General features: G+C 38.2%; 1 protein-coding gene across 1 annotated transcript in view; it reads left to right on the top strand.

Moving 5' to 3' along the window:
- The first annotated feature begins 3,941 nt into the window (after window positions 1-3,941).
- Window positions 3,942-20,715, top strand: part of Znf33b (zinc finger protein 33B) — a 33,617-nt gene continuing 16,843 nt past the window's right edge. The window contains 1 exon segment of the mRNA XM_041649842.1: window positions 3,942-4,024. Coding sequence (XP_041505776.1) covers window positions 3,998-4,024 — 27 coding nt within the window. The 5' untranslated portion in view covers window positions 3,942-3,997.

The raw sequence follows: 20,715 nt of genomic DNA, 5'->3' as shown, positions 1-20,715 counted from the left end.
TAAGTTTTAAATAAAAAGAGGGACTAGAGAGATGACTCAGCAGTTAAGAGCACTGGGTGTTGTTACAGATCCCAAGGTTTCATTCCCAGAACCTACATGGTAGCTAACCATTTGCTGTAACTCCAGTCCTAGGCATCTCTTGCCTTCTTCTGGCCTCTGTAGGTACTGTGTACAGAGGTATGCTGGCAAAACACCCATATAACTATTTACTTTTTAAAGTTAGAAAAGGAAAGAATAGAATTCTCTACAGTGATGTCACAGTCCTGAGACAGCAGCCAGGGCTAGTTAAAATGAACTCCTGATCTTGCATGGAAACAGTTGTGGTTTTCTGCTGAGGCAGCCTGCTCAGAGGTCAAAGCAGCTTTATTCTGAGGTTAATAGAGTTCATCATAACCGTCCGTCTAAGAGCAGAGTACACAATGCTGTTAAGTGGCCTTTTCTTGAAGTATTTTCTATTTATGTTCTCTATCTTTTGTATCTGTGAGAATTGTGGCATTGGTACAGTTATCTTTTAGATTAAACATCAAGATTGACAGGTCACATAGGCTCCAAAGCAATCTTCTTTCACTGTGTGGTTTACCTGATTTTCAGCTAAGACCTTGTTGTTGTAAATTTAAAAAGTGTCACAAAAAGAGAGCTCACAAGGAGGGATTTTTTTATTAGGGTAAAGGGAATGTGAAAAAAATGGGGAGACCAGTCTTTAGGTAAAGGAGCAGCAGAAGAGAAGAGAGAGGCAGAGAGATGGGGGAAAAGACAGAGACATGCAAAGAAGTAGAAAGAGAAAGAGAAAAGGGGAGAAAGGTAGAAATGGAGGGAGAGGGAGAGGGAAAGAGAGGAAGTGGGCAAGGCCCACCTTTAATGTGCACAGGAGGTGATCTTAGTGACTGAAGCTGAGGACATATCTTGTCACAACCCCAAGGGCAGACCAGTACAGATGCCTGAATACTAACACTTGTGATACAAGATAAACATGTCAGAGGCATTTCTTTCCATCATTATTATAATTTATATGTTTCTACATGACTTTGAAGTGAGAATTCCCTAAACATCTCCACTTTTATATTGTCATCATATTCAGAAATGGATTTGTTAACCGAACCTGCTTAGGAATAGACAGAACTCTACATAAATGTGTAGACTCCCTTAGTAAAATCCACATGCTTCCTTTGTTTTGGAAAAGCACTGTTTTGGAAATAACTCCCATGCTTTCCCTGTCTCCTGGAGGTAACAATTTTTCTTATTTCTTCTGTCTTGACTGTTGTGATGCTAATCTTGGAAGTCAAATTGACTACATCTGGAATTAACTAAAACCCAATGGGTATACCAATGAGGGATTTTTCTAAAGGTTTTAAAATTAAAGGCCTGTCTTTAATCTGGATCATTTGAAGTGATATCCATGTTCAGATGCTTGGTTGCTGTGCACACCTCTAACCCCAGCACTCAGGAGGCTAAAGGAGTCAGATTTTTCTAGGTTTTAGACCAGCCTTATCTACAGAATGAATTCCAGGGCTACAGAGAAAAACCCTGTCTCAAAAACACCAAAAAAGAATAAAGAAAAAAACCCCAATCAAACAAAGAATAAGATCTGCCTTAAATCTGGATCACACTTTCTGGTGTCACCTACATGTATAAGGAATATTTGTTGTGTTTGGTGGTCACACAATAATGGTGGGATAGACCTCCAAAATCTATTAAACCAGAAGTAAGCTTTATTCCAGAAAAAGAAAAAAACCCACCACAGGGCACACAAAGCTTGTCACCTATACCTGTGATCACAGCCAGCGGCTGGCTTCTGAAACTGTGGCCCTGAGGGTTGGTTTGGAGCCTCTTCCTACAGTAAAATCTAGCACCAGGTGTGTGTCAAAGGGCTTTTACAACCTTGAGGTCAGGCTTAAAGTCACTTTACACTGTTAGTTTTACAACTTTTGTTTATGGAACATAAGAATGCTAACTTAGAGTGTTTGTGAAAGTCAGTGGCTGGCACAGCCACTTTTCACTGTGCCTGAGAGAATGTAAGCAGAGAGTAGAGTTACATAAGGCATAGTTAAAAATTAGAATATAAGCAGAGTGTCCCATAGAGGCAATAGCTAGAAGCTAACTTTTTTCGCCCGTACCTGCCTAGCGGGAAAGCTGGGAGGCAGGAAATGACTGTTAAAAGTTTACCTCTGTACACAGTGGCTGCCAGGATGTCTGCTCTTAAGGCAGAAAGTGTTTGTTAGAGGTTAACAGTGGCTGGCAGCTCTCTCTCTCTTTCTCAGTCTCTCTCTCTCTCTCTCTCTCTCTCTGTTCTCTCTCTCTCTCTCTCTGTTCTCTCTCTCTCTCTGTTCTCTCTCTCTCTCTGTTCTCTCTCTCTCTGTTCTCTCTCTCTCTCTCTCTCTCTCTCTCTCTGTTCTCTCTCTCTCTCTCTCTCTCTCTCTCTCTCTCTCTTTCCAAAATGTGTTTTAGCTTACAACTTTATGTTTCTGCATTTCTGGACTGGACCCTTAATTTCTATAACTTATTCCTTTACTTTTTATTACTGAAGAAGGAAGCTCTTTCTTTGTCTACTTGCCCTAGCTCTGGCTACCAAGCTCATTTCTTTACCAGCATCAGAGCCTACTTCCTTGATATTCTGGTATATACTGAAGACCAGCTGAGATATCCAGCCTCATGAACTTAACAACTACTAGAATCTTCAAATTTCTATGTTTGGCAGACATTTTTTGGATTACCGAGACCACAGCTTGTAAGACATTCTAATAAATCTACTTTCTATATACATGGAGAGATTCATTCTACCAGTGCTATTCATGTAGACAACTTTGAATAATGCTGCTGTGGGTTTTTTCACCTGCCCATTGAGGAAGATGTGATGGCGTTAGTGCTCATGAACACTTTTTTCCTGACTTATTATGCTCTAAGTATTCAACTTTCCCTGGAGACTAATCCATTTGCCAACAGTTTGTTCTGAATTTCATGAATGAAACTCCAAAGGAATGGAACCATCATGCAGCTGTCTGGTGGGAGAAAGACTTATTTGTTTTTAATCTGTGATCTAGTTCTTACTTTTCTTTTCTGGTTATCTGAAGTCCCTGTGACATCCAGGTAAAAATTATCTTCAGTTCACATAACCTCAGTGTGACATAACAAATATCTCCCTTTGTATCTTTAAATCTCCCTTTGGCTGATAATATTCTGGGCATCCTTCCACCTGTGGGACAGGGACATAGTATATTACAGTGGCCCGCACAAGCTAGCTAGCCACATTGTGTCAAGGAGAAGAACGGGCAGTGCCTGTGGAGAACTGGAAGATAGCAGGGTCTGCTACTGGACCCAGGGGCTCGTGCTATGGAAACACATCTCTGCTGATCTAGAAAAGGTCTTTGGGATAAAAGGCAGGGCCAGGAACCACTGAGCTGTGTCTTTAATTTTCATTTTTTAAATTTTTATTTCATTAGTTAATTAATTAATTTATTGTTTTTCAAGACAGGATTCCTCTGTAGCTTTGGAGCCTTTCCTGGAACTAGATTTTGCAGATTTTCTTTCTTTCTTTCTTTCTTTCTTTCTTTCTTTTTGATTTTTCGAGACAAGGTTTCTCTGTCTGTCTTTCTTTCTTTCTTTCTGTCTGTCTGTCTGTCTTTCTTTCATTTTTTAATTTAGTTTTAGTTTTTCGAGGCAGGGTTTCTCTGCACCTTTGGAGCCTGTCCTGAAAAAGGGCAGGCTGGTTTAGAACTCAACGGGATTCGCTTACCTCTGCTTCCTAAGGGCTGGGATTAAAGGCCTGCGCCTCTACCATCACCACTCTGCTGAGCTGTGCCTTTAAGCACAGAATAACTCTATGGGAGGTGCTCTTGTCACTCAGGACTCACTAGCCAATCAGGCCCTCCAGGTGACCTGCCAGTCAAAAGTTGTGCGGGATCCTTCCGGCAGTGGCCACTTTCAAGCTTGACTTTGAAGAGAAGATGGCGTCAGTGCTTTTGTGTGTTCTACTGTGAGTGCAGGGAGCTGAGCAGGGAGCATGGACAAGCTGGAAAATCATGATATGGTGAGCTTGGGGTTATCCTCAGACCGGGAGAAGTGGCTAGTTGAGCCATGGGAGACAGTGTGGTGCATCCTCCTCTAAGCTGGGTGGGAGCCGGTGACTAGATGCAGAGTTCATCATGTTTCTGCCTGGGCCTGCTGGTCCTGCGTGCCCCAGCAGGGTCTGTGTGATCCTGTGTGATTCTGCACGATCTTTGAAATTCCTGAGCTGGCTGGAAGCCTCTGAGTAACTTACTATCCTTACTGCGTCTGCTCAGAGATTTGGGAGTGGGACTGTGCTTTGAAATACCCTTGTTGTTGACTTCACTGTGACATGTGGGCTCCCTTAGTGCTTGTATTGTCGCAATGGACACAGATTTGCCAAAGTCAGATAGCTCTGTTCCCTTTAGTATCTTCCAGAAGTTCTTCACTTGGAACATTTAATATTTAGGTTTAGGATCCATCTGGAGTTATTTCTGTGGAGCTTGTAAACAGTATTTCTTGTATAGAGTAGCACTCCACTGCTAAACTGTAGAAGAGTAGAATTGATGGTAATAGAATTTCCAGTTCTTAGGAGACATTAAGTCACAAAATAGAATTTCGGTAAGGGAGAGCTGCATCCCAAATGCCCCAAAGGCAATGGTATTCTTACCTGTTAGAGATTAGTATGATAAAATATAAAAGTTTGTTCCCCAGGATTAATCAGCTACATTCCCATCACAAAGGAGACAAGCCTGATTTACAACCAGCACAAGTGCCCATCTGTCCATTAAAAAACTGGCTTCTAAATGCTGCTCAAGGGGCCATTACAGGATCACAACCTTAAGTCCTGTTGTGCCATAAATGTATATTTATTCTATAATTAATTTCTAGTCTTTTTGAAAAGTTATTTTGAGTCAAGGTCTCCTAATTTGATTGAGATGTGCTAGAAACCTGTCTGTAGCCCCACAAGGCATTGTCCTTGTTCTCCTCTTGACTAAACACTCTAAACCTTGCATTACATGTCTGCAGCACCACAAAGTTCTAAAATTACCACACAGTTCTAAAATTGTGTTTGAGTCACATAGTGGACTGTCCATTGCAGAATAGGGAAAGGATTTGTGTGTGGAGCATGGCTTCTCCCTTCAGACCAGAAGAGGAGGAACATTGTTCTGTGTTCACTGTAGGGGGAAACAGACTAGACAATGGCTAGGTCACAGACTGCTCTGCAGGGGTCTCCATTATAAAGAAGGACTGATGGGGCATGGTGAGTGACTTTCTCTGTAATTTCCCTGCAGGTATTAATTCCTTCCATGTGAATGAAGACAGACAGAATTGGTGGGTGTACAATTTAGGGAGGATAGCTTGAACTACTAAGTATTCAGTTTCCAATTAGAGAACTCTCCTATGCAGATATGTACAATCTTAGCTGACATTGTTAAGTTAGCTGAAAGGTTTGAAAAACAGGCAATTGACTGTAACACCATCACATCACAACACTTAGTAGCTAACATTTTACATGGAACAAAGTCATACAGTCTCTTATTAATGGCACTCTTTCTCTCAGGGAAAGGACTACTCCATTTCAAATTTAGTATAGATAAGTGTTCTATTATTTTTATTATTGTAAAGCATCAATTATTGGTATCATTTTTAACATTCATTTTCTTTAGATGAATTACTGCTATATTTTCAATGTTTCCTAGTTTAGGAGTTTCATTCCATTCTTTCTTAAGTGCTGTTTATTTATTTATATCAATTTAGAGCAGGGTTTCTTAACCTTGTTGGTCACAGCTTCCTTTGGGGGATCAAATGATCCTATAACAGGACTGGCCTAAGACCATCAGAAAGCACGGATATTTTATATTATAATTCATAACAGTAGCAAAAATATAGTTATGAAGTAGTAGTGAAAATAATTTTATAGTTGAGGGTTCAACACATCAGGAGGAACTGTTTTAAATGGTCACAACATTAGGAAGATTGAGAGCAACTGGTTTATATCAGTGGCTCCTGTAGCTCAGGCTTTCCTCACACTATGTAATTGAGAATTGCTTTGAACACCTAATCCTGCCTCTGCTACCCAGTGCTAGAAAGATAGTCCTGCAACTCCAACCAGGATGGACCTTGACTGGTCTGTGGAAAGGAGAAATAGATCAGTGAATGAGTACCCTCCAACTTCTCTAGATTTTATTGTGAATTTACAAGTGGAGTAGGACCAGTGTAAGAATTTAGTTCACTGACCAACTGTAAAGCAAGCAAAGTCACAACAGAAAAGGGGATTGGCAAGAAAAAGGGTGAAAGATTTCCTGCTGGGGCAGAAGTTGTCATTAGCAATGAGTAGTGACACACCACAGACCATGCATTCAAGAATCTATATAAAAACATAATTAAACCAAATTACTGTAGTTACAGTAGTTCAAGCAAACTAGAAGAACTGGGTAAAAGCATGTGGTCCTGCCTAACATGACTGTATACCCCGAGAGAAATGATGTGAGTTGTACTTGGTGTGCTCTAATACAGATCCCTAGTCTCTGGAGCACATGACCATGAAGCTTGTTTGAACTTTTTAATCGTATTCTTTTGATATTGTAATTACATTATTTTCACTATCTGTCTCTAGCTTCCAACTGTTCTCATGGACCCTTTATTGTGTTCTAATCCATGGCCTCTTTTTGTTTAACAATTACTGCTTGGATGTGACCTGGGTTTGGTTACAAGACCTCCCAGCTATGAAGTAAAGGGTTGACTACACTGGACATTGAGTGTGTAATAGAATATGTACACATAGGACCATGTGCCTTGGAGGAGGAACAGGAATTGCTCTGGGAAAATGGAAGATTTTAGTAAACTATAAATTAGGGTCTTGTCTCACCATAATGTGGAAGGAAACCTGGAGGGGTTTTGCTCTCTGAGACATTTGATCTCTGTTCACCCAGTAGGTTAACTGCTAATGTCTTGAAGCCCAGCTGGGTGGTTCTAGCTAATGAAGGACTCTACTTGACAGTCAGTATCACCATAGGAGGTAGCTTACAGGTTCTTTCCAGGATTCTCTTGTTATGCTGAATGGAGCTGTAAGGAGGGCCACAAAGCCGTGCAACGGTAAATGTAGGGGCCACTTTCCCCAGACCAGAAAGAGCTGGTTGGCTGAGCTATTAGCTGCTTGGAAAGCAATGGACCATGATCCAGACAGGTTCTGTTAGTTTGTTTGGTGATCTGGGTAGTGGCCCTTGGCCTCTGAGCTTTGTTGAGTGTGGATTCCCTGGGGAAGGGGGAGACTCTGCCATACTGGTGTGGGAGACTATGAGCTTATAATATTGTTGCCTCATGCTATATAATTGATAATTTCTTTAAACACCCAATCCTGCTTCTGCTGCCCAGTGCTGGGTAGATAGTCCTGAAACTCCTTCAGGACAGGGCCTTGACTGGTTTGTGAGAAAGCAAAAATAGACAAGCTAGTGAGTGACCTCCAGTATCTCAGTCTTTTAGTGCTTGCTTATAAATGAAGAGGGATCTGTGCAAGAACTGAGTACATAGGTCAAGCTTGAAGCTGGTATATTCACAGTGCAGAAAGTGAGAGACAGGACAGTGGTTGAGAACTTTCCTACTTCAACAGTAGTTGAGATTAGCAATGCTTAGCTATTTACTAATTATCTAATTAGGAATTCAGTAATCAATTTTAGATGCTCCATAAATGTCCTGATGGCCATTTCTTGTTGTCCACAGGCCAGGGCAATCAAGAATCTAAATAAAGAACTGACCTCATAAAACTAAATTGCTATATTTATAGTAGTTCAACCAAAATAGATCTGAGTAAAATGTAGCCCGCCTAACCGGACTGTTATTTTACTGGTTTTAAATATATCTCCAGAGATGAAAGGTTTGAGAAATCTTTGATGTGCTCTAATATAAATCTCTAGTTTCTGAAGCACATGGCCATGAATCCTATTTCAACTTTTCAAAATATTTTTTTGAGATTATAACAATATCATATCCGCATTCTCTTTCCTGTCCCCAAGCTTTACTATGACCCCTTATTATCTTCTAATTCATGGCCTATTTTTCATTAACAACAGTTGTAAATGTGACCCATGTTTGGCTGCAGGATTTCCCAGGTATGACGTGATAGGTTGGCTGCACTGCACATTGAGTGTGTAATAGAAGGTGTATTCAAAGGACCCTGTGCTTTGGATGAGGAATGGGATATGTGCTAGGAAAGTGGATGACTGTCTACTAAAATACAAACTTTCTGGTCTAGAACCCTGTCTACTGGGCTGGAAGGGCAGAATAGGAAGTACTGTGCTGTCTGGTGATCTCTGATCACCCATTAGGGGAGCTGAAAATATTCTGAGGCCCAGCAGAATTGGCCTTAGCCAATGAGGGACTCTAGACATCTTAGCAAGCAGGTAGGTTGCAGGTTCTTTCCAGGATTCTTTTCTACTTTTGTTGTAATGAGTTGTAAGGAAGACCACAACCTATGCCATGGTGCGTGTAGGGTGTTCAGAGCTGGAATTTCTGCTGGGGTTTGGATGGACCATGAGCCAGGCTGTGGTACTGTTGCTCTGTGTAATGACCAGGGTAGTGCCCCTTGTCTTCTGAGCCTCCCCGTGTATGGATTTCCTGGGGAGAGGGAGACTCTGCAGCACTTGCATGGTCGGATATTGTCCTTGTAATATCACTGTCCAGTGTACATACAGAGCCATGCTCTTGGTGTACAGTGGAAAGAAAAATTTGAAAACTGATAATCTGGTTTCTAGAAGTTCTGAATATTGCAGTCTACTTTCAAGTTTGTCTGATAAATGTCTCAAATGGTTTAAAAGCTGGTAGAACTATGGTGATGTTGATTGTCTTTTAGCAATACATGATTAAAATGCTTCTAACTTTCTGCGACCACCAGCTGCAATGGTGTAATTCAGTGATGTTTAGTTCCATGGGACAAAGGGAGTTTCTGTGCTACAGAGATTTTTTAGGTTTTTATGGTGTTGGGCAGCTAGATAGAGCAGAATCTATATCTTGCACTAAAATCCATTTGACAGGAAGCAGATGTTATTCTATATTGTTTTGAGATTGATCTTCAGTGTGTCTGGGTTTACCTAAAAACACAAGGAGGTCTAAGGGGCTGCATAACCATAGCAGGAGATCATCTCTTTTTGCAGAGAGGGCTCTAGAGCATGAGGCCTCTCTGGAAGAAATAACAGTAGCTGGAAGGTCAGAAACAACAGTTTAAGGGTCACATTGAAGTAATTTTGTGAAAATTGTGAAGACTTTATTTAATTTCCATACACATAGAATCATAGGTAGCTGGGTAACATTGGTCAGGACCACACGTTTCCTGACTGTTTCCTTTGGTCTTTTGATTAATAGCTGACTATATTTTCCTGACTTTGCTCTTGGCCTTTTCTCTCCATCCTCTTTATTCTTTCCCAAATATCATACACATTCTAGGTTGATCAGCTTTGTGGTAATTTTTTTTCCTGAGACAGGGTTTCTCTGTAACTTTGGAGCCTGTCCTGGAACTCACTTTGTAGACCAGACTGGCTTCAAACTCACAGAGATCCTGCTGACTCTGCCTCCTGAGTGCTGGGATTAAAGGTATGTACAACCTCCACCCAGAAAGAAGTCATATTATGTCAATCTGTGTACTATTTTTTGATAATCCCATGATTACTCTGTGTGCTTGCAATATGAATGTAGCTTTGTAATAGCTTTCCTGTTATAAATCGTTGGGAATTGCCGTTGCACTGTATTCATTTATGGTGCAAATTTACCATACACGTCATCTTAGTTTTGACGCATCATGTTTCCAAGGATCATTTATTTACTTCTTTCTTTATTTAGGTTTTGTTGCTTTTGTTCTTAATCTGTGAGAGACTTTTGGTTTATTGGATAAAAGGTATTATGGATGTTGGCAGGTGGCTCAGCACATATTCATTTTGGAGGTGACCTGAGTTCAGATACCTACACTCAAGTTGTGAGGCTCATAACTCTAGCATTTTAGATCCAGGGCATCTGAAACCCTTTTTTGTATGTTACTTGTATATATATATGGAAGATATTCTCACTCATTGCCACACATATGCAAAAAATAGCAATAAACTTGTTTTCAAAAGTGCTTGTGACTTATAAAGCAATTAGAGTGAAACAAGCTGCTCTAGGTGTCCACAGATTCTTTAAAAATCTGTGATCTTGCATTTTGTTTTAAAATATTTTCATTTCCTCACTTTGATTGTAGACTTACAGGCAATCAGCAGTCAGTGGGAGCAAAATGGTGTCTAAGTGATCCTAACAGACATCCTTTTCTTTACTATAAGATAATGAGATTTTTTTTAAGTAGTCAAAACTATTTTCTATGAAAAACATGAGAAGGTTTCAAGTGAATCTCTCCAATTTTTGTAGAACAGCCTTCTTCACCCAAGCCATTTTCTATTTTTTGTAAAGGATAAATAACAGAAGTGTATAGGATGAGTGCTAGTCACTGATTTCTTAGAGTTTGATTTTTATTGGAATCTTCTAGTTTTTATTTAAAGGAGAATAATATGTCTTTGTGTCTTTGTCAGTGCTATCAATCTATGTTGTTGATTTTATTCATTGTTATCTAAGTATATTGTTTATTTTCTGGAAAATAATGGTCTCACCAATTTCTTATTCAGATTTCTCATGTTATGAGTTCCTTGAGTTTTTGTTTGTTTGGAAAGTTTCTGTGGAGAGACAGTTTTAGTTTTATCTTCTTTATCTTAAATGGTTTTTTTCTTCTTTCCATTTCCTGGCATATCTATCTTTGTTTGAGTTTTTGCTGCTTAAGTTATTGATATAATTAGTACATTGCCTTGGATCTTAAAATCTTCTTGCATATTAGCCTCAGCTATCAAAATGTTATTGCTTAGAGTGATCTCAGAAAATACCAATTGAAAAGTATGCCTAGATAAGAATATCTGATTAGGGTATCTGAGAGAGATTGTGTTGATTTTGATTGATATAGGGAGGCTCTTCCACTGAGTTGGCAATATCTCTGAGCACAAAGCTCTGAGCACAAGACGGTGACAAAACAAGAGGGAAAGTCAGAAAACAATGATTCCACATGTTTTGCCTTTAGATATCAGCTTGAGTATCTATCCTAAGCTCTCATAAGGAGGAACTGTGAAATAGGGTTAACAACCAAATAAACATGTTCATTACCTGAGTTGCTTTTGATTGCATAATTTAATAACAGCAACAGAAGAAAGTTGGAACAAAAATGGGGTTCAAAGGGGATTTTGTTGCTACAAAGGACCTGGAAATGTTGACTCTTATAAGAATGCTGAAGAGATCAGAAAACTGGACAAAGAGCTTAATCAGCTGTTTTGTAGGACATAGACAAAGGAAATGTTGAGAGTAATGGCAGACAGTGGAGGTCAAGGTCATAGGATTTTAGTGGGCAATAGACTTTTCAGGGAACCATGGAGTTGGCCTGACCTAACTGCCTTGAAAGACATGTGTCATAGGATTTTCAGGTTAAAGCCCATGGTTCCTGGGTCACAATATACTTCCTAGTTCCTGACAGACTGTTGCATTCCCTCAGGCAGTGAAGCATTCAGGATGATTTGTGCTTCTTTGTACAATTCCTTAGTAGTCAGGGAACAGGACATTTGAACTTAGACATTAATTGTGTGTATGCTGTATAGCTTGCAAACTTCATTATATCCTGGTATAGACAGAGGTTGTTTAGTCATTTCCCCACTATCCAGAGCCATAATAATTATACAGAACTTATATTAATTATAAGACTGCATATCCAATAGCTTAGGCTTCTTATTAAATAACTTTTACATCTTAAATTAACCCAATTCATCTGTGTATTGCCACATAGCTGTGGCCTACCAGTAAGGTTCCATCCAGCATCTGTCTCCTTCAGTGGCTACATGGCATCTCCCTGACTTTGCCTTCTTTTCTCCTCTATCTCTGCTTGGAATTCTCACCTTTTTTAATTCTGTGCTACCATAGGCCCAAAGCGGTTTCTTTATTAACCAATGGGAATAAAACATATTCACAGCATACAGAGGGGAATTTTGTCTACATAAAAAGGAAGGTTTTAACTTTGATATAGCAAGATTACATATAACAAAACCATATCAAGCAAGAATTATAGTTACAATATTTAGTCCATTTATATTTGGCAAATTAAGAAAAATACTCTATCATGTATTCTATTTTTGTGAGTCTAAAGTTTTATATCTGATCAATTTTTTATTATAATAAAATGGTCTTTCTTCAACTCCACCAAAGACTCTAGAAGGATATATATTACTTAACTAATTATAAGCACTTCCAAAACTCTAGAATTGACAAAGACCTCTTGCTGCCTGGACAGTCACCCAAAGTTCTTCTGTAACATTAGGGCATCCATCTTCAGTCTAGAGGCCCATAGTGTCTGGTAGACTTTTCCATGAAGCAGAAAATTTTAAAGACAGTTCCACTTATATTGCCACTTTCTCAGTCACCTTTTTTTCTGTGTCTTGCAGAATGTCTAGCAGATTCTTTCATGAAGCAGGATATGTCTCACCTTTTTAAGGCAACTTTACTAGTTCTTTTTTGTAGGTCCTGCATGTTCAGTTTATACAACATACCATCAAGCAATCCAGTCAAGAGCAGTTTCTTGCCCAAGTGGCTAGCCTAGTCACATTGAAGGCAAATTCCATGATAGGTTCCTTCAATGCCCATCAAACCCTCTGAAATAATTGGTGCTACCAGAAGGATTCATGTCTCACTGTCATGAAGAGGCATAAATTTTAAAAACATTTAAAATGCCATATTCTATGTCTTTGAAAGATTTGAAGAATACCTATCCATATGAAATATATCTCTGTACATCTAGAAAACCTAACTAACATGACTACAAGTTTATCTATTATAAATGACTACCTATTAATTTGTATTTCTTTACTATACATTATCATAAATGAACTGAACAAATATAATACCTTAAACAAGAGCAGAGATTTATTTAACAAAATCGACATTAAATTTATATCAATAGACTTCCACTGTTTCTCTGATCTTTCAGGTTTTTACCCCTGATATCTGACTCCCAATTTTTATTGATAAAGATTAATTAGTTAATGTTTCACTTGACAACCTAAAATATGCTTAATAAACAGAAAGGGGTAATTAAGACACCTACATATAGATTGCGTAGTAGTTTTTTAACTTTAATTTTTTAATGCTAATGGAAAAGAAATGGCCGCTATGGAGAAAGTTAAAAGTTGTAACCTTTCATTTTTTATTTAGACAAAAGGGGAAATGTTGTACAACATTAACTGAAGATATGTTACATTTATTTATGCTGTGGAATATTTGTTTAATGATGCAAGAATGTGTTGCATTCTTTTATGTTGCATTTTTTAACTCTGAAGCAGCATTACTTTGCCTGCCTAAAACAACTGATTGGTCTAAAAAAGATCTGAATGGCCAATTGCTAGGCAGGAGAGGGATAGGTTGGGATGCCAGACAGCGAGAATAAATAAAAGGAGGAAGAGAGAAGGATTGAGGACCAAGAAGAGGAGGAGAATGTCAGGGACCAGCCACCCAGCTTCACAGTTAACCACAGAGTAGGAAGTAAAGAAAGGTATATAGAATAAAGGTAAAATCCCAATGGCAAAAGTAGATAGAATAATGTAAAATAAGAAAAGCTGACTAGAACCAAGCTAAGGCTGGGCATTCATAGGTAAGAATAATCCTTCATGTGATTTATTTGGGAGCTGAGTGGTGGGCTCCCAAAAGAACCAAACAGTAAAAAACTAACTACAGGATGAATCATCTGTGGGTATATGCCCAAGACTGGTACAACAGAATCCTGAGGAAGATCTATTTCCAATTTTCTGAGGAACTGCCATTGTGATTTCCATAGTAGCTATATAAGTTTGTAAAGGTTTTTTTCCCATAGATAACCAGAGTATTATAGCTAAAGTGCTGCTCAGCTCATACCAGTCTATATTTTAAGAGTTTTTGGTGACTTGAAATTATTAGGCCTGTTCATATCCCAATATCTGAGATGGGAGTCCCAGAACCACCTGCTACTCTAGATTCAGGGGATCTGACACCCTCTTTTCTTATATGTCACCTGTATATACATGGAAGACATTCTTTCTCACAAATAAACATATATAAAATGTGGGGATAAGCTTCTTTTCAAAAATCCTTGTGACTCATAAAACAATTAGAGCAGAACAAGTTGCCTTAGGTATATAATACAAATCATACACTATTTCTTTAAAAATTTGTTATCTTGCATTTGGTTTGAAAAAGTTTTTATTTCCCCACTATGATGCAGACTTAGAGGCAATCTTCAGTCATAGGAAACAAAATGGTGCCTAAGTGATGTTAATCAATATAATTTTCTTTTTATAAGAGAATAGGATCCTTTTAGTAATCAAAACTCTTAGTGGATCAGCTCTCCTCACCCAATCCATTGTCTATTATCAACAAAGGAGAGAAATTGTACACAGGATGACTGCTGGCCAGTGATTCCTTGTTATTTAATTTTGGTTAGAATCTTGTCATTCTTATTTAAGGAACTATGAGATGTATTTGTAGGCCTGCCTTTGTGTCTTGTTTTGCCTATGATACCATCTATATTGTTGATTTTATTAATTATTATCTAAATTTATTGTTTTTTTCCTTATTAGATGACAGATTTTCATTATTCTTTTTCAGAAAATTTACTATATTATGAGGTCCCTGAGCATTTCTCGGGTTAGGAAGTTTCTGTGGAGAAACAGTTTTAGTTTTCTCTTCTTGATCTTAGAGGCTTACTTTTTCTCATTTCTTTTTTTTGGAAATGTGTCATATTTTTATTAGAGATCAACATAGCATATATGCCTCTGTGCACAAATTTAATAACACATAGAAAGTATAGAACATTATCATTGTCCATGCAATCCCACAGGTTGTTGGGATCCCATGTTAGGGTGACATCTGTTGGAGTCAAGTCTTGACAAGTTTATATGTTCCACCAGGGTAGGAGCATGTGGATTAGAAATGTCAGACAAAAACAAAAAAGAAAGAAAAACACAAAGACACAGAATAGAGTTGGGAAGGTAACCCAGTGAATACTGAATTCTCATTTATGTTCCATATGCTTTATATACCCCAATCCAAAAGCAGGGGAAGAAGACAAGACTTCTTTACCATAATACAAACAAGGAAAAAACAAACTACTTACCTCTACAATACCTGTACTATCAAGTCACTCTACCCTAAGTTAAGTTGGTTAGGCAGGACACACAGCAACCACACCTTAGGTCAAACATCCTGTAGATAGATACACCTTGGGTCAAAATTCCTATCATAACCTTGAAGAAGCAAGAATAGGCCTGAATTCAGAACCTTTGGTCAAGGTGAAATGGATTCACATCCATGGGCTTTAGTAACATATAAACAAATGCACATACTTGAGTCATTTTGATTTGGACAAATTTGCAATATATTTAAGATTCTATCATCTGATTCCACTGGAGATATTCTGAATTTTGGCTTAAACTTACCTTTTGTTTTTTAGCTCAATCTTTGAAGTTTGTAGACCTGAAAGTCTGCTTTAAATATTCACTTATCTTAATGTTGATTAATTAATAATATATATGATTATATGTAAGAAAGTAGGATTTTAAAATTTTGTTTACCATCATAAGAATAAAATATTTTGGTATTTAATAATAATTTTGAAAGATTTATGATGAAAAGTGTTTAATAACTTTCAATTATTTACAGAAGTAGAAAATAGAGTAACACATATTTTGTTAATTATTTGACTTTTATTGTGGTTTGTGTATATTTTACAATCTTTGAGGAAGATTATAATTATTAAATAAAAATGTCATGCATCATTAAGAAGAGATAAAAGGAGACCAACCATAAGATTCCAAAGAACTAGAGCAAACTTAAGACCAAAGCTGAAGACCTTAAAGTATTTCATTTCAAACTACATTTCAAATTACAAACTCATTATAATAACAAATTATGATCCTGGCATAAGAATAGACTCAAAGGATAGTAGAATAATGGAGAAATCTCCCAAACTATACCCAAACACTTACAGTCAAGTGTAATTTATCATTCTATCAAAAGTTTAATAGGGAAAATATGTTCTCTTCCAGAAATACTATTGTGAAACAGGTTATCCATTTGTAAATAATGAATTGGGGCTCTTCCTTTAAAGTATGCATGAAAGTTGGGTCAAAATGGATGAAAAACTTTAATGTAAAACCTGAAATTACAAAACTATATTTTTAGAAGAAAATGTAGGGCAAATCTCAAATGATTTTGGTTTGAGAATATGTCCTTTTTATTGTTGATATTGTTGATAGCTACAATCTCAGAAGTAGAATGAATAGAATGAAAAAATAGACAAATAAGACCACATATAATTAAAAGCACTCCGTATAACAAAGTAACTTGTTAACCATGAAAAGAAAACTGAGAATAGCAGACTATATCACCAAACACCTTATCTAACAAGGGAATAAATCTAAAGTTTCATAAAAAATTATTCAAAGCAAAGCAAAATCTAAATAAAAGCAAAACCAAACAGTATGCTCAAACGATAGGTAAAATACTTGAAAATGAAAATGTGTTCATCATTAATATTAGTATTTGAATTTCATAAATTTTTAATTGTTGTATTAGCTGTTTTTTATAGAAAGTATATTTTTCTTTTGATATAACAACTATTTATTTTTTATCTTTATTTTTTTAATTATTTTTATTAAATTTTTTTTAATTAAAAATTTCCACCTACTCCCCACCTCCCTTTTCCCTCCCCCTTGCTCCACTCCCCATTCCCCACTCTCCTCCCCCTCCTCCTGTCCGAAGAGCAGTCAGGGTTCCCTGCACTGTGGGTAGTCCAAGGTCCTCCCCCTTCCATCCAGGTCTAGGAAGGTGAGCATCCAAACCGGCTAGGTTCCTACAAAGCCAGTACATGCAGTAGGGTCAAAACTCAGTGCCATTGTCCTTGGCTTCTCAGCAGTCCTCATTGTCCACCATATTCAGGGAGTCTGGTTTTATCCCATGCATTTTCAGTCCCAGTCCATCTGGCTTTGGTGATCTCCCAATAGATCAACCCCACCGTCTCAGTGGGTGGGTGCCCTCCTCGTGGTCTTGACTTCCTTGCTCATGTTCTCCCTCCTTCTGTTCCTCATTTGGACCTTGGGAGCTCAGTACATTGCTCCAATGTGGGTCTCTGTCTCTATCTCCATCCATCGCCAGATGAAGGTTCTATGTTGATGTGCAAGATATTCCTTCGTATGGCTATAGGATAGGGTCATTTCAGACTATCTCGCCTCAGCTGCCCAAGGACCTAGTTGGGTACATCTCTCTGAACCCCTGGGAACCCCTCTAGAGTCAAGGCTCTTGCCAACCTTAAATGGCTCCCTTAATTAAGATATATACTTCCCTGCTCCCATATCCATCCTTCCATTATCCCAACCATCCCATTTCCCCAAGTTCTCCCTATCCTCCCCTTCTCACTTTTCTCTCCCCATCTCCCCTTTCCCCCATCCCACCCCACCCCCCACTTCCCAAATTTTTGCCCAGCAATCTTGACTGCTTCCAATATCCAGGAGGATAACTCTATGTTTTTCGTTGTGTTCACCTTCTTATTTAGCTTCTCTAGAATTGCGAATTATAGGCTCAATGTCCTATATTTATGGCTAAAATCCAATTATGAGTGAGTACATCCCATGTTCATCTTTTTGGGTCTGGGTTACCTCACTCAGGATAATGTTTTCTGTTTCCATCCATTTGCATGCAAAATTCAAGAAGTCATTGTTGCCGGGCGGTGGTGGCTCACGCCTTTAATCCCAGGACTCGGGAGGCAGAGGTAGGCGGATCTCTGTGAGTTGGAGACCAGCCTGGTCTACAAGAGCTAGTTCCAGGACAGGCTCCAAAACCACAGAGAAACCCTGTCTCTAAAAACCAAAAAAAAAAAAAAAAAAGTCATTGTTTTTTTACTGCTGAGTAGTACTCTAATATGTATATATTCCACACTTTCTTCATCCATTCTTCCGTGGAAGGGCATCTAGGTTGTTTCCAGGTTCTGGCTATTACAAATAATGTTGCTATGAACATAGTTGAACAAATACTTTTGTAGTATGATAGGGCATCTCTTGGGTATATTCCCAAGAGTAGTATTGCTGGGTCCAGGGGTAGGTTGATCCCGAATTTCCTGAGAAACCGCCACACTGCTTTCCAGAGTGGTTGCACAAGTTTGCATTCCCACCAGCAATGGATGAATGTACCCCTTGCTCCATAACCTCTCCAGCAAAGGCTATCATTGGTGTTTTTTATTTTAGCCATTCTGACAGGTGTAAGATGGTATCTTAAAGTTGTCTTGATTTGCATTTCCCTGATCGCTAAGGAAGTTGAGCATGACCTTAAGTGTCTTTTGGCCATTTGAAGTTCTTCTGTTGAGAATTCTCTGTTCAGCTCAGTGCCCCATTTTATAATTGGGTTGATTAGCCTTTTGCGGTCTAGTTTCTTGAGTTCTTTCTATATTTTGGAGATCAGACCTTTGTCTGTTGCGGGGTTGGTGAAGATCTTCTCCCAGTCAGTGGGTTGCCTTTTTGTCTTAGTGACAGTGTCCTTTGCTTTACAGAAGCTTCTCAGATTCGGGAGATCCCATTTATTCAATGAGGCCCTTAATGTCTGTGCTGCTGGGGTTGTATGTAGGAAGTGGTCTCCTGTGCCCATATGTTGTAAAGTACTTTCCACTTTCTCTTCTGTCAGGTTCAGTGTGTTCAGACTGATATTGAGGTCTTTGATCCATTTGGACTTGAGTTTTGTGCATGGTGATAGATATGGGTCTATTTTCATTCTTCTACAGGTTGACATCCAGTTATTCCAGCACCATTTGTTGAAGATGCTTTCTTTCTTCCATTGTATACTTTTAGCTCCTTTATTGAAAATCAGGTGTTCATAGGTCCTTGAACATTTCTTGGTTTAGTAAGTTTCTGTGGAGAAACAGTTTTTGTTTTCTCTTCTTGATCTTAGAGGCTTACTTTTTCTCATTTCTTGACCTATCTGTGTTTTTCAGTTCTTCATGTTTGATATGGTTAATATATTGATTTTGTGTTAAAAAATCTTCTTCTCATATATTATCATCTCTACCTTAATTAGCTTCAGCTGTCAACATGATGTAGATTAGAGTCATCTTGAGAGAACATCAGTTGAGGTTTTGCCCAGATCAAAATTGCTACTAACTATGGGAAAATTGTGTTGATTGATGATTCATGTGGGAAGGCTCTTCTCTTCCACTGATGCTTTCAATACCCTAAGAAAGTGGGACTGAGAGGGATAAGAAGGCTAGCTGAACAAGAGAGAGTGACTAAGCAAGAGCGAAAACCAGTAAACATTTTTCCTTAGTGTCTCTTGCCTTCATTTTGTAACTTGAATTTCTATCCTAAGCTTCCACAGTTGTGGGTTGTGATCTGAAAATATCAGTCAAAGAAACCTGTTTATTACCTCACATGCTTTTATTTAGAGAATTTAATCACAGCAAGAAATGAATAAATTAGGTCAAAATGTGGTACACCAAAAGTGATTTTGTTGCTGGGTAGAATGTGGGAACATTGTCTTTTGGAGGAATGTGGAGGATATTAGGACTTTAGATGGCAAAAGGCATAGAAAACTGTACAGAGCTTAATTAACTATTCCTGTAGGACTAGGAATATGGGGGTGTTGAAAGTAATGCACAGAGTGGAGCTTGAGTTCATTGGATTTCAGTGGGAAATAGACTTCATGAAAAATTTATCTATGGGTCATTTGTATATTTTCTTCCCAAATCATTCCAATTTTCTCCATTCCCTGAGAAGTTGAGTAAGGCAAACTTAAAAAGTAATTGGGTGATTTCTTAGACAAAGCATTGATTCTGTTAGGTATTTGTTACTGATGATTTATTCAGTGGAAAAAAATGAGTGATGTGAATAGAAACAAAAAGTCAGTTTTGTGGAGAAAAACACTAGGAAGATTCAAATGGCAGTCCTGTCGTGAAAAAGAGGACAAAATTTCAAGAAGTTTAGAACCATTAAAGAGAAGGCCCTTCTTATTATTTGAAGCCTAGGAAGGTAACTTAGGGAAAGATTTCATCTATCTAAGTCTTCAATTTCTCAAAGGAATAGGCAACCTGATTCCTAATCTGAGAAAGCAACTTCATGCAGAAGCTGCTGGAACTCTGAACCAAGCATAGTAGCATCCATAACAACTTAGAAGCCAAATTGTGTGTGTTGTGGAGGGACCCATGCTGTATTGTTTCTGGAAAAAAGAAAGAAGCAAAATTTTTAAGTCATAAATTCTTCCTCTTTAGTTTCAGTTGAACATGGTTTTGTCCATCTGTGTTTGGCAGAGTCAGAAACCCACTGAGGAGACTGTGAAACTTTATCGCATGAAGTTGTGAAGATGAAGACAGAGTTGTATTTTTAGATGATAGGATGTTGTGATACCCAAGCTATGAGATATCTGCCATGGAGAACTACATATAGGAGGTAGATATGTACATATATATATATATATATATATATATATAATTTTTCATGAATAGTACTATCTAAGCTCTTTGAAAACGGATCCCTACCTATCTGAGGCACAGCTAAAGGATTTGTTGTTTGCCCTACTGAGTTTTAGTGTTACCATGAACCAATCTTCCCTCACTGTGTCCAGATTTCTCTCTCTCTCTTTTCAAAATTTATTCTTCTTGTAAACACAGGCTGCTTA

This window comes from Microtus oregoni, unplaced genomic scaffold (genome assembly GCF_018167655.1).
Source record: "Microtus oregoni isolate MIOR12 unplaced genomic scaffold, Mior012 000004F_ref0000308, whole genome shotgun sequence".
NCBI classification, from domain to species: Eukaryota; Metazoa; Chordata; class Mammalia; order Rodentia; family Cricetidae; genus Microtus; species Microtus oregoni.
The sequence above is the reverse complement of the archived record's forward strand: the minus strand, read 5'-3'. Positions and strand labels throughout refer to the sequence as shown.